The 14,761-nt window shown below is 49.9% G+C and overlaps 1 protein-coding gene across 2 annotated transcripts in view; it reads right to left on the reverse strand.

Moving 5' to 3' along the window:
• Shisa6 (shisa family member 6) overlaps positions 1-14,337 on the reverse strand; it is a 306,926-nt gene extending 292,589 nt beyond the window's left edge. For both annotated transcript variants that reach the window (XM_036196107.1, XM_036196106.1), the window contains exon 1: positions 12,938-14,337. In XM_036196107.1, the coding sequence (XP_036052000.1) occupies positions 12,938-13,587 (650 nt within the window). In that variant the 5' untranslated portion in view covers positions 13,588-14,337. The remainder of the gene's footprint in view (positions 1-12,937) is intronic.
• Positions 14,338-14,761: the final 424 nt, after the last annotated feature.

Consider the following 14,761-nt stretch of genomic DNA (forward strand, 5'->3'; position numbering starts at 1 on the left):
TGTGTGCACAAGACCGCTCTCCTCACACAGAGGCGCAGAATGGATGTGGGGATCTCATTTGTTGGCTAACAATGTCTATGCATCTGCATTGAGCTGTTCTGCAGGTCTGAGTTGTTCCCAGCACAATTGGAATTCATCACAGCCAGTAAACATCTCTGCAAGGAATGGGCAGCCTGCTTGCTCCGTTTTTCAAGGAAGCAGGGCCAGTTGAGGCTGCCCAATGCATGTCTATCCCAAGGCTGTTGATAGGAGACCCACTTATCCCCTAACAGCATCATCTCCATATACTTCCTCCAGACCCCAGGAAACATAATGAAAATCTACTCATGTCTAAGAAAGGCAGATGAATCAAACCCAAACAGACTTTCCAACAATCTTTGGGTGATTTGAGAATGAATCAGATTTGAGTGTGTCAAGTGTTGCTACAGGCTAATTGAAAGTGTGTGTGTGTGTGTGTGTGTGTGTGTGTGTGTGTGTGTGTGTGTGTTGGGGGGGGCTGTTACCAAGATATGTTAGCACAGCCACACAGCTAACCACGTGAAGGGTGAGTTTATGAAAGCTCCTTCGTGGAAGGTGTAGATTTATGGTAGAGTTGGTCAGTTTGGGTGGTTTTCCATGGTCTCTTTGTTTTGTTTTGCTTTTGCTGTTGGTTCAGACCTCAGTCTCTAAGTGAGCAAACACAGACAGCACAGGCTGGTGACCAAACACTGGGATTCTGCACTAGGGGGCCTAAATTGGGATGCTGGGCACTTTGTTACACTAGTGGTCATTAGCCAGCTACTTACACTCCCATGACTCTGTTTTCTCATTTGAAAATTAAACCAAAGTAATAAGGCAAAAATAAAATAAAATAAAGATAATTGTCTACCTCTCAGAGTTATCATGAAGATTAAATTCATTAATATTTGTGAAACATTTATAATAGAGTCTGGTGCCTAGGAAGCACTAAATAAATATTTGACTAAATAAATCTTAAATGGGCTCGGCCCACAGAAACACAACCATAGCCCAGGTGGAAGAGGGAAATGGTGGGGGCCGACTCAACAAAGCTGACATAGCAAAACTCTCAAATCACATAGTCTAGCCGTGGCCATGATCGTCTTGGAAGGAACCACCCACAGGTCCCATTTCCCACCACATCCTAAGGATAAGAAGTCCATCTGCTTACACACCAGATGTTTTTGAGCCCTGTACTTGGACCTGGAGAGGCAGGTGCAAAGAGAGTGTGTGTTCCTTGGTACCAGGCCACTGCAGATCATGTTTTGCCCATCAACACAAGGAAGTACCAAGATAAAGGCCCATAGAGAGGCACAGGATCCACAATAGGAGCAAATCCATGGGTTTCTTTGAGGGCTTGGGTGGACAATCACATCAACCTAAGGGAACATTCTTCTATAAAGTAGTCAGTTAGTCTCTTATTCTTCTCTCCATTTTTCCTTCCTTTTTGCTTCTCTCTAACCATCTTTCCCTTCTTTAAGATAAGTATAATAAATACTATCATCATCTCCATGCTCAAGTAAATCATATTCATGTAAATGCTATTCAGTCACTCAGTAGTTTTCTTTATGCTGGGTACTGTCCCATTTTCACCAAATGAGGCTGACACTTCCTGCAACCAAGAAAAGTTGCTTCCTTACAACCCGCTTCCCTAAAGAGCCCTTTGGATCTTTAAGCTGTTGGAGTGACGGGGCTCCATGTGTGGTTGGTAGCCCCTACATAGACAACCTCTGCATAGCCAGAGAGACTAGAAGTCAAGTCCTATGGGAAGACATATATGGTCATCAATTCAAATGATGGATCCCAAGGAGAGGATGAAGAGGCCTTGACTCCTGGAGGAGATGTTTTGCAGTCTTATGAACATGAGGAATCAATTTGAGTTTTCCAACATCATCTCACATCCTAACAGTAGACCAGACTGTCTGCAGAGTAGATGAATGAATGAACACTTACACCCCAAGAGGAGAGGAGATGATGTCCAGAGGGAAGGGACCAAAAGAGCATTATAAGTCCTTTTCTACCAAGAGGATCTATAAAAGGAACATGCTAAAAGCAAAGCATCCTTATGAGGCCATTTGCAGAGGACATCCTTGTCCTTAGACAAGGACTATAAGATAAGAATACAGGAATGTATAAGGAAAAGCGCATTCTATTCCACCCCTAGGGATGCTGCTCTTTTAAGTAAAGATGTCCCCTGTTGTCCTGACTTTCCAGGCATATTGAGGTCACAATGGGCCAGAGAAGCCCATATCACAACAGTATAGTCACCCATACCCCACATCCCAGCTAACAGACCAGAGGGACCAAGGGACTCACAGAAGATCATGGAGACAAAAAGTGACAGGAACGGCTTGCTATCTTGACATTCAGAAAATGCTCCAAGGCAAGAAAAGATGGATGACAACTTCCAAAAGTAAGAGGAAAGAGCTTTGTTATCTGTCCCTTGAGAGGACATAAGCAGATGAAAGGGGGATGTCAAAGTCCTTTTTCTAGGGTGCTTGCTAACTGCTTCTCGTCATTCTCATAGGAGTTGTGATGCTGCCTCCCCCTAACAGTGTATGCACAGGTTCCTTAGACCACGGAACAAGCCCCTCAAAGGGAACAAAAGCAAATCTCAATGTCTTCTGTCCCCCAGAAGTAGGGCAAGCTGTCTGAAGTTGGTCTTTGGACCCCTGTCTTCTCAGGGTCAGCTGCAGGATACTGCAGCTATGACATCATAACACTACTTCTCAAAGCAGAAAGAGTCGTGAATTCTAAAGACATAGGAAAATGAAATGAGAAAATAAAGAAAGATAAGGGAAATTGGATACAGTTTCCAGAAAGAAATGTCCAGAAAGACATTTTGGAGGGAGTTTATCAACAGTCATTCTATAGTAGTCAGAGTAAGTTAATCCCAGTTGGTGAAATTACAGGAATTACAGAACATATTCAGGAAATAACTGCCTATGTGTACACATACACACACACACACACACACACACACACACACACACACACACACACATACATACCTGGGCACAATACTGAGGATTCAACCAAGGCTTCATGCATGGTAGGCAAGTATTCTGTTCCTAGTCATCTTTTGCCTTTTTATTTAGAAGTAGGATTTCACTAAACTGCCCAAACTTACTCTATAGTCCAGGTAGGCCTTGAACTAGTGGCCTTCCTGCTCCAGCTTCCAGAATAGCTGAGAACAGGCCTAAGCTACCAGACTTAGCCAGAAAATAACACTTTACTGTTCCTTGAGCCATTGCAGGGTTTTAAGGGAACTTTTAAAATAATAAAATAAAATGAGATTTTTCTTTGGGAGCTATTTTATTGAATAGATATGAAAGATTGGTCATTAGCATGCCAGCTGCCTACCTGGCCTGCTCAGAGGTGACCTGTCCTTCTCCGTGGTGGTGGTGGTGGTGGTGGTGGTGGTGGTGGTGGTGGTGGTGGATGTGCCCCGCACAATCCTTGCAGTGTTGTCTGAGCTATTAATCTGTTCATCATAGCTTTTTATCAGACAGAGAAAAGAAAAAAATCAACTCTGTCCAGGGTAAATTTTGAATTAGTGGCATCAGAATCGATACAATTTGATGAAGTCACAGCTGGATGAATTCAAGAAGAAAGGCTGGAGGGGGGAAGGGGTTGGAAAGACAAGCCAGAAGTGACCAGGAATCAAGAGCAGGGCAGATGGGGAATCGGTGTTGGTAGAGGAGACAGGGCAAGTCACAAGAAGATACATTTTAATGATGTGACTTGAAAGAGAGAAGAGAAGAACAGCTTCTTTGCAAACGCTCCAGGGTATGGAGAAGAGGCATTTGCGGCGTGGACGTGGGTCCAGAGTCTGAAGCTGGCTGTGCATCATCTCAACACAAATGACCTGTGCTGGTCCCCCAAGCCTGTGGGGTTGTCATTCCCAGGAAACTTCAGGCAGATGTCTTTACATGCAGTAGTAGTAAGTCAGAGATAGCTGACTAGGAACATAGCAGGAGGGCAGTGCTCCAGAGTCTTGTCGTGTTCTGAAGCAGCATCAGCATCTGGACTACTATCCTGCCAATCATTACATGGAGGTGGCTTGATACGAGCCTTGCTCATCCTCCAAAAGATCTGCCTAAATACCGGTGTGAGGTCCCAACTCTTTCCTGCTGGAATCTGACCCTGATTCCAGAACTGGGGAGAAAACAAAACAAAACACTTCTGAACAACTACCTGTTCCCCACCCTTCCACCCCAAGCCCATCTGCTAAACCCCAGCAAGGTCTTAAGCTCCCCGGCCCTACAAAAGAGATTGGAAGGGATCTAGAAGGCACTCTCGGATTTCACTTAATTAATAGCCCATCCCGTGGCCCAAGTTCCTCCCCAGGGAGCAGCTGGAGTGCAGGAAGAAGGAAAAGGGTGGAAACCACACTTCCCAGAAGAGGACATTTGGCTAAGAGAACAACCAATATGTCCAGAGGACAGGTGTCCTGAGTAATGAGACTTTAATGCAGAAGCTAATGGGAACAGGACATGAAACCAAATGCCAGAAAAGCAAGGAATAATGAGCGTGTTTGAGAAGGCTGCAGGAAGCAAAGACTCTTCTACCAACATCAGGGCACAGGGCCAAGGTTCTAGCCACCCAGAGCCTCGTTGGAGCTTTAGCTCCCAGGGCCCTGGAAATGGGAACAGTGGCTTTAGGCAAGGAGGATCCCAGGAGGGAAAAAAGCTGGAAAGAGGTAAGAGGACTAACAGTCCTCTGCAGAGCTGGATTCCTGGAGGCTACAGAAACAGCTCTTACAGCCAGTGACTGTGCTCAGGTACCCTTGCTGCGGTACTGCAGACCAGGCATCCGGGCCCCACACTGGCTGACACCTAGAGATAACAGCTGGAGGCCACACCCAGCTGTGGCTGTTAGGGTATCTCAGGATTCCTTCCTCCTCCTGTGCCCTTCAGGGCAGAGGATGTGAGAAGGTAGGAGGTAGAGACCAGGGAAGGAGAGAAGCCTTAAGTTAGCACAGCCAGGAGGATGGCAGGGAGAAAGGACAGCCCAAGCGGGCATGAGAGAATTAGCTGCAGATCTCTCTTGCATGTGCAGCACTGGGTATTATAAATGGGGAAGGGGGCAAGGAGGGACAGTGATGAATGGACCTGTTAGTGAGCTGTGGGTCTCAGTAATTAAAACTGGGGATGCCCTGAGGTCCAGCCTCTCCCTAGACCTCATCTTTCCATTTCCCAGCTCCTCTCACCTCTCTTGGAGGCTGTGACTCATGCACCACTGCCCAGGGCTTCTTTCTAAACCACACAGGGGTTTGCATTCTTTCTGTTTTCCCCTCAATGAACTTCAATATTTTGTCTTGCTTCTTACACTTCTTTGTACGCCTTCATCTCAGCCAACAGCACCCATGCTTGAAAGAAAACCATCTCACTGTCCTGGGCACATCTGTACCCCAGGGGCAGTCTAAGTGGGAGTGTCACCATGTTACCAGCTCTAGATGAGAGGTCACTGACCCTCTTGTCCTTTATGGTAACAAGTGGTCCCAGGCACAAGCAGGGGTGGGGGTGGGGGTGGCGGGCACGATGACTGTTTTCTTAAGCATTTCCGGTATTACTGACTCTATCAGGAAGGTGAAAGACAGCTACTTTTCTAAACCCTAAGAGAAGATAGAGATGGACAACACAGTGATAGCATGGCCTTGGGCAACTCATTATGCCTCTGTGTAGGTTTCCTCATCTGTAAAATATGCCTCTATACCCCGTGGGCTGACAGGGGGCGGGGGTAGGTGGGGTGGGTGGGTGGGCTTGCAGTTATACTTGGCTTGGTAAATGCAGAACAGGGCTCCCGGTGACAGACAAGTTCTCAAGACCAGATACTGTTGCTTACAACCTCATCCAGCTGAAACCTCGGGGCTTCATAGCTTTCCTGAGTTTCACAGATGATGGAAGAATGTAAGTTCCTGACAGGAAGAACTCTTATCTTTTGATACCCACTGCCCAAGTTCATAGTGGAACAGACTCCTTCAAGAGTGTTTAAAAGTGGCCTCTACATGTGTTGGAGGGACCATGGCAGTGATACAAGTGCTCAGCCCCTCCCCTTCCCCTAACTCTTGACTGAGACTGGTCAAAAATACCCACTTGCAACAGCATAGCCATGACTGTCCCCAGCTAACCCAGACTATATTGAGTGGCACCCTACCCTTTGCTCTTTACTCAGCCAGCCCACTCTTGCCCCAACTAATCCCATCCCATAAATATGAATTAAGGGCATGGGAAGAAGGCAGGTATGATAAATGGTTGTTATGAATCTTCCAGAAATGCTATGGTAGCCTCTTCTCCACGGGTCTGCAGATATCCATGGCAGTCTGACCCAAGAGGTAACTCCATCTGAATACAGAATTGCAGAGGCGGTGGCCCTGTGATAGAGGGCGGAGGGTAGTGAACAGGGGGCTCTGATCCCAGGCTTCCTCTCTGCATGCATCCCAAAGAAACTGGGTCCCTTTACCCTCAGTATCAAAGCAGGAAGCTAAATTGAGCGATCTGTCTACTATTTTATGCAGAAATGTGGGACATCTTTTTTCCACCCTCTTTGGGCAGTTATCTGAAATGTTTGATGCATATTCAACTCCTTTTTCTTGTCTTCTTTCCCAACTATCCCACAGCTTGCCCAGCACACTGCTGTCATGTGACACTGGTCTTGCCTAAGAGGTACTTGTCTTCCCACGTGAGGAGAAGCCCTATCCACATGGTCCTAGCGGGTGAGGGGCTCTCCCTTCCTCTGGTCGTGACTCTCAAGACCGTAGAGATGCCCCTTCTTACACACACACACACGCACACACACACACACACACACACACACACACACACACCCCTGCAGAACCTCACTGATGTGATAAGTCTCAACACTCCCTCCACCTCCAGGTGAGAGTAGAAGCATGCAGAGTCACATTCTTAATTTCATACCTCTACCCACACTGTTATTCAGTGGTTCCTTGCCCTGGTCCACCCTCCTTCGGCATATGCTGTATTTTCCTTTTTCAACAGTCTGCATTACTCACATCTAAGTAGAGGATTTTACTTAGATCAGGTTATTGCCCTTTAGAAAAGAACGCAAAGAAACTGAAAAAAAAAAAAAAAAAGACCAGGGACTATTGTGAGAAATCATATTGTGAGAAATTATGTTGGTGGATGGAAACACAGAGGCCAGCAAGACTCAAGAGCTAGATACAGGGACTGACAGAAGAAGGCTGTCACTCACATCTCCAAGTGTCTGAAAGTTATTTGTTGATGACTAAGAATCAAGCTTAAAGCAAAGCAGACTGGTTTCAATGAAGAAAATGACACTGAGCTTGGGCATGGACACCAAGGCTTGCAGCGAAAGCTCACTCAACTAGCAGCTGGGACACGTGGCTTTGTGACCTGTGCTCTATTGATTTCAAGTGCCTCACTTATAAAATTACATGTTAAACTGACGGTGAGAATAAGGCCATGATTCTGAAATGGATGGCAAAATAATGGAATATGTTAGTCTGCCTTTTCCTAAGACTTTGGTTTTACTTGTAGAAAAAAAAAATGAAAGAATAGAGTTAATAATCTGCTCTGATTATTTTTAAAATAAGCCTACTAAAGACTGAAGGCAAAGGATGTCAGACCCTGTTAGGGTTTGCTGGTAAACTCTCTAGTCCCGGCCTTCTTCCCCTCTGTAATATCTGCCAACAAAAGAAGTACAAACATGAGGTCATAAATGTGACTCAGGGAAAAATAAAATGAGTTTGAGCTTCTCAAAGTAAAGAGGGACAAAACCATCACAGAAGGTGTGTTTGCAATGAAGGTAGCGTCGGTCCTCATCTATCTCTTCACAGCCCCCTCTCCACCAACCTGAGACATGTTACACATCCACAAAGTCAAATCGTAATTTTGTAATTTCACAAAACATATGTTGCCAAGGAACATGACAAAAATGATAAGGCAAAATGCACTTGAGTCTGTGACAATTTCAAGCATAGGCTGTTCAGAACTTTGCGTGGACAGGATGGATTCAGGGAAGAAGGGAGCTGGCAACTGTTGTAGCCAGGAGCAGAGAGCTAACTCCAATATGCAGTAGGTAGGGGCTCTCCCTGGCTATGGGACGGAGGTAGAAAATTAAGACCTAACTAATACCTGCCAGGCCCTGGAGAAATCAGCCAGCAGAACTAGATGGAGGAAGTTCTTTTGGGTATTGCTGCCTTTTTATTCCAGATCTATAGGACTTGTCTGTCTGGGATAACTGACCTCTTTCAGTCTGCACACTTTTCAGATGTCTTAACCATGGCTTTCTGCACAATTGATACGAACCAACAAACCAGCAACGCAGTCTCTCATGCAAATCAGTTGAAAACAATGAATTATACTTTGTCTTCTACAAGCTCCTTAGCAGACAAGGACTACGGATAAATTCTTGGTTTCTAGGCAGCAGATTCCTTGCAATGAATGTATTCTGAGACAGGGCTGGATGAGGCAGATGTGCAAGAGTTCTGAGCGTGGGGAGCAGTGCAGAAAAGAAACAAGAAGATAGTGAGCAACATGACCCCAGAAGGTTGTCAAGGTCTCAAGATTGCTGAAAAGCCAGTTGCCTGGTTGTATCACTAAAGCAAGAATGAACCCAGTTAGCCTGTGTGTCAAGGAAGTGTGCTTTGGAGTTTGAACCATGTTCTGCCTTCTCTAGGTGAGTGGGGCTCCCATGCAATGTATCCACATACATTCAAGAACCAGAACAAAGTCACACCTGTGGGAGGCTCGGCAGCACCGTGTTTGTTCCATTAGTGGTAACCATCAACTTTTCATCCAATCACTGCTGTTATCTTCTTTCTGCCTTCCTGGGCTCCTGCACCTAACCCTCCTTCGTAATGCTTCAGTCATTTCCCAGCCTTCCCTGTGTGCACTTCTTTTTAAACTCAAAGAAAAGGGGAAACATGAAAAAGGGGACGCACTTCAGCCCAAGGCAAGATTCTTTTTCCCATTTCCTTCCAAACATCTGTATTTGGAGTTAAAAACAAGCCGATTTAGTTCAGATCAGTTCATAATGGGGAGCCCATAGTACTTGAAAAAAACCTGGTGTTTGAGAGGATTTGACAGCTGGTCTCTCCCAGTACTTAGAAACAGTTCTTCACTCGCTCAACTCTGGAGTGGTCCTGTTACAACCATGTTGGCCTAGAAGGAAAGCAGAGCTCTCCTGGTTTGTAATTAACTTCTAGAAGAAGAAAAGGCAAAGCAAAGTCTTCCCTGGCCTATGCTAGACATAAGAAAGTTAGTTCAGAGGCAGACTCTGCAGATGAATTACCTCCCAATACCTTCCCCTTCTCCTGATGATGTATACTCTGGCTCTGCTTCTCTGAGCATCCTCCCCTGCCCATCATCTTCCCTGCCCACCTTCCTTCATACTCCCAGTCCCGTGCAGGCACCTCTGACTTCACCAACTGTGTCTACTGCATCTTAATAGCTTCCTGACCCATCTGTTAATTAGCCATTTAAAAAAGAAGCCACACAGTTCCTCCTTAGAGTGATCCTCATCTCCGAGACATTAATGAATCAACTCATGGTGAGGAGGAGGAATAGGTTTGGATGTGAGACAGCGAAGGGCAAAGTGAAATGTCAAAAGGGTCCAGCCTTCGAGGCTGGATGCTGGGCAGAGCTCATATTCCTGGAGGACATGGGCCATCATTCTCTGGGCAAACAGCCTCAGGTAACGACTACAGAGACAGTCAGGAAACATGACAATCAGTGGATGCCTGCCGTTCCAACCTCAACCTGAGAAGTTCTAAAGCAGGGGCAAGAAGGGGATGTAGCTTCTAATGAAATGAGGGTCCAGCCAGGAAAGGCGGGACACCCTCACTCAGACACTCAGAACTAGCGTCGCTTTCTCCTCCCTGGAGCCCAGCTAGCTGAGTGGAGGTATGTTTGCATCATTCCCACTGTCTGGTCTGTTAGAATCACCAGAGGGCTGGTTAGTTCCCCTCCAGACACTGACTTCTAACTCAGAATCCTGCTAGCAAGAGCTAATCATTTCCAGAAAAAGCAAAGTCTGTTCCTCCCTGCAAGGGAGGGAGAGATGTAAGAAAGTCCAGCCATAAGGAATACTCATGTGTATGGCAGACAGAGGGCTGCCCAGCCTGCGAACACCAAGGCAGAGCAGATGGCCAATCCCTTCTTCCATCTCTTCTCAGATTCCCACAGTATCCCTTTGCAATGAGGCTCTTATCACCAAAACTCCCTCAGACTCAGGAACGCTTGCCCCAGGGAAGGAAGGGGCTCAGGTCTGTCTGTCTTCAAGGAGGCTCACACACTGCAACAGCTCTGATCTCCCTTTCAGTATGGACACATCTTGGCTCCACTGTTTCAAAAAGCACAGAACTGAAACACATCCCATCTCCTGACTTGGTCTCTGACCGGAAGCATTCCTGTTTCCCCCCACTCTCCCTATGAAAAACTCATTACTATGTGAATACATACCTTCTCCATCACCACCCCCTTTCCCCTACCTTGCCTCTCTAACAACACACACTACACAACTGCCCCCAGCAGGGGTGGCAAACAGTGACATCGGAGGTATAAGCAGAGAAAGAGGAGCTTCCTCCGAAGCCCACCCAGAGGTGCATTGCACGTGAGAGTGATGTGCACACTCACACTGACACACTTGAAAGGAAGAGGTCCAGGAGATATGCTGCTATCTTGCCAGTTACCCAGAACTGAGAAAGGCTTTCCCTGAGCTGCTCAAGGTTACTCCTGAGTGTCCTTAAGTGTCACTCATCGCTGTGAGTCTCATTCATCACTGATCTCCAACACTCCCCCACACCCCGCCGCTACACATACACTGATAGGCGTTGTCCCCCTATCCACCCAGCACCAGTATGATGGTTTCCAAAGCACTGATCAGGCGAGGCAGCAGCTGCTAGAGAGGTGCTGTGAACTGAATGAAATCAGGAGGTAAATTTGAGGGAGAAACATCACATATTTACATAATGGTCTGGGGCCTGAAATTCAGTCCTTTCCTCATGGTTCACTCTCTCCTCCTCCTACCCCAGAAATAATGGTCCCAAGAGATCACGGTTACCCTAGTGCGGGACAGAGGGAGTCTATGGGAAAGATGAGACTACTATCAAGAACAGTGGCTTCTCCGAAGCAACATGGCAATGTTGGTTTTCACAGGGGCTTCATCTGAGACTCTGAGGCCACAACCTTATCAAACACAGATAATGTTGAACAAAGTATACAAGGCATCGGGGGCAGGACAGGGAGAAACCCCAAGAAAGGTTTGTGAGAATCAACTAGAGAGAGGTAAGAGCCAGGGTGGGTTTAACAAGACAAGAGAAGGCAAGAGAAGATGAGCCCCTGAGTCATGGGTTAGAGGTGGCAGATGAGGAACACAGGCACATCTGCTTCAGAAAGGCACCTGCCCCTCCTGAGCAATTCCCCCTTTGCTTTCCAAGCTGAGCCCAAGACAGCATTCACAGCCAGACCAAACAAACTCCTGGGAAGTGTTGGTGTCTTGCTTTTATTCTGCTCATAGTACCTATCCTCTGCATGGCGAGGCATGGAGACCACAGACCTTCTCTCACAATCCTAGTTCAAGTCCAAAGGGATGTTGAGTAAGCCTAGGCTGAGAGCAGCTAATGGAAGAGTGGCTGGCTCAGGTAACGAGGGGGTTAAAAGGAGATGCTCTCTTTACAGTGAACCCAAGTCTAGTACTTGAGTGTGAAATGTCTGCATTTAGTGGGTTTGAGTTGATGAAATCTGACAGGGAATATCATCTTCTCACACTCACATTATCAAGGGGGAGGGGCAGAATCAGCTCCTTCAGCATGCCTAGAAATTTCTACCTGCCTTCCTCTTTGCAGCAAGGTAGGGGTGACTAATGTTCAGAGCTCCTAAGGGAGGAGGTTGTCAAGCCATGAGGATAATAAGCAAGGTGCCTGGACCAGGCTAGGCTTGGTAGGTCAAGTCATAAGCAGTGGACTGGGAGCTGGGCCTGGGAACTAGGGCAGTGCCCACTCTGTGTGCCAGAAATGGAAGTGTTTCCTGGGGCAGGGCTTTCATTGAAGCCACATCCAACCATTCATCTTCATGAGGACACTGGAAGCACAGCTGACTTCGCATCCTCTGCCTGTGCAATTCCTAAAGGAGAGACAGGGCTCCTGTTGTGGCTTTGACTTGCCAGTGATCTCCCTGGGAGCCAGAGTCAGGGTGGGAAGCAAACGGAGTGGAACTATGGACTGTCCATTTTAAACTCTTGTTATAAATTTTGGAAGGGGGCAGTTCCCACTGTCTTTACCGTGTGTGCAGTAAAAGATGCCCAGGTTGAACACCATCCAGTGTTAACTCAAAGAGACCTGCCTTGGAGGAACAAGTTCTCCAGCCTCTGCAGGAAAGATAAGCACCCTACTGGAAGAAGTACCATCAGTGCTTGGTCAACACGGTATGGGGAACCTTCTTCCCAGCAGAGGTGGGCCACCCTTTCCATATCATCCTGCTCTTAACCCCTGGGAACATCCTAGCTTACACTAACCCACTTGCTATTCTTTTCAGTGAGGTACTCAGACTGTTCAGGTCTTTATATTAAGGTGGCACTCCAGTTTAAAAACAAACAAGCAAGCAAGCAAGCAAACAAACAAACAAACCTAAGCGTGGTACAACCCATAGTAAAGTGGCCACACACCATGAAAACGAGAGCCTAAAGATTGAGCAATTGGTGAAATTCTTACCCTTGAACATCATGAACTCCCTTGATTGGTACTTTGTGTTGCAAATCCCTCTAACACTAAAGGGCGCCTAGCCGGCTTCCTATGAAAGAGCCACAAGATTGATTGCTCTTAAAGGAAGCGACTGTGGAAGTGACTTAGAAGGAGAGAAGAGGTGCGTGCATAAGAAGACTGGAGGTGTGGGGAGTATGTTAAGAGGGGGCGAGGCCTGGGGGCCCAAGGCAGGCACCCAGCAACGCCTCTCACCTGTGGATGTTCATCTCTCGAGGGGGGCGGTGGGCCTTGTCATAGGAGACCTTGGCGAAGACGCCCGCCACGATGACAAAGGCGATCACCCCGCAGGTGATGTAGACGGTGAAGTTGGTTTTGTCCTTCTCCGGGTCGTACTTGTTCTCCGGCCCGGGCGACACCACCTTCGTGCTGGGCGTCTGCACCCATACCGGGCTTTGGTAGTTGGTGCACTGGCGCTGGTCCAGCTTCTCGTGGCGCTTCTTGCAGCAGAAGCGATAGTAGCAGGTACCGCAACAGTACAGGTAGCCGCTCTCGCTGTTGTTACACTCGAACTCCTTGTCATACTGGCCGCTCACGTCGTAGTAGCCCCAGCACGTCTCGTAAGTGACGGTCGCGCTGGCCGCCGCCGCTGCCGCCGCCGCCGCGGACTGTCCCCGCCGGCTGCCAGCCTCCGAGACGCCGGACGCCCGGGCGGTGCTGTTCAGCTCGCGGCCGCCGCGGGCTAGGGCACCTCCGGAACGCCGACCCCCGACGGCTCCCGCGCCAAGGGTCCGGTTAGCCGCGCGGCCGCGGGCGGCGTCTGCGCCGGGCGGCAGGTGCAGGGACGAGAGCGACAGCAGCAGCGACAGCAGCAGAGGCGGTAGCAGGAGGCGGCGCAGCGCCATGGCGGGGCCGGGCGGGAGGGCGCGGGCGGACGCGGGCTGCAGGCCGCTGCCCCAGCGGCTGGCGGGACTCCGAGGGCGGCCGCGCGGGCTGGGCGAGCGACGCGGGCCGGTCAGTGGCGGGGCGATGGCGCCATCGAGGCGCGGGCGGTGGCGGGAGCGCACGGAGCGGCGGGGCGCAGGCTGCGCGGGGCTCTCAGGCTGCGCGCGGGCTCCGCGCTCCCCCTGCGGGTTCCGCGCTCCTAGCGGGCAGCCCCATCCCCCGCCCGCGGCAGCGGCGGTCCCGCGCGGCTCGGCTCAAGCCGGCCCCGAAGCGCTGCTCCCGGAGGCGGCGGCGGCGGCGGCGGCGGCGGCGTGGTCCCGTCCGGGCAGGTCCTGCCGGACGAAACGGTGCAGCGGTCACGGGGTGCGGGGATCAGCGGGCTGCCGGGCGGGGATGGAGTGCGCAGCCCTCGAGGAGTGCGTCCCGACTGAGACGGTGGCCCGAGGGCGCACGGAGAGCCCCTGCCGGAGTCACCCGGCCGACCGGCCCGGGTGAGGTGGAGCCTGCTGAGGCTGGGGTCCGGTCCGGCGAGCAGTTGGGGAGCGCGGCGGCTGCACCTCAGTCACTCACCGTACCGGCTGCGACTGCAGCGGCGGCGGCTAGGCGGGAGCGCAGCGGTCGGAGCTAGAGAGCAGAGCTGGGAGCCGCCTGCACAAGTGCCGGAGCGTGTGCGATAGGCGAGAGGGAGACACACGCACTCACACAGCAGCACACGCGGGAGCGCCGCGCGGGGAGGGCGGGGAGGGAGGCCAGCCGCTCGCCGCCGCCGCCCACGTTTCCACGCCTGGGCGCCCGGGTGGGGGACGGCAGGACTCCTCTTTGCCTTCCCCCCCCCCCTCTCTCTCTCGAAGCTCCGCGTCACCGAAGCCCGGACACCAGTTAAGCAACACCGCGCCTTAAGCTGGCAAAGAGGGAGCTCCGCCTGCTTCCCACTTCCCATACCCCGGAGCGAGATCAGAGTGAGCTCTCTGGAGCCGGCGGGCGGCAGGGTCAGACGTCCTCTGATATTATTGCCCTTCCAGCACTCTTGGTCAAGTACCACCCCCGCTCCCCTTACCTTAGAGCCTGGTCTTTGCACTGCCAGTGAGCGAGTTGGGGTTTCTGCAAGCCTCTGCCTCTCCCTAGTGGTGATGC

This window comes from Onychomys torridus, chromosome 8 (assembly GCF_903995425.1).
Source record: "Onychomys torridus chromosome 8, mOncTor1.1, whole genome shotgun sequence".
NCBI classification, from domain to species: domain Eukaryota; kingdom Metazoa; phylum Chordata; class Mammalia; order Rodentia; family Cricetidae; genus Onychomys; species Onychomys torridus.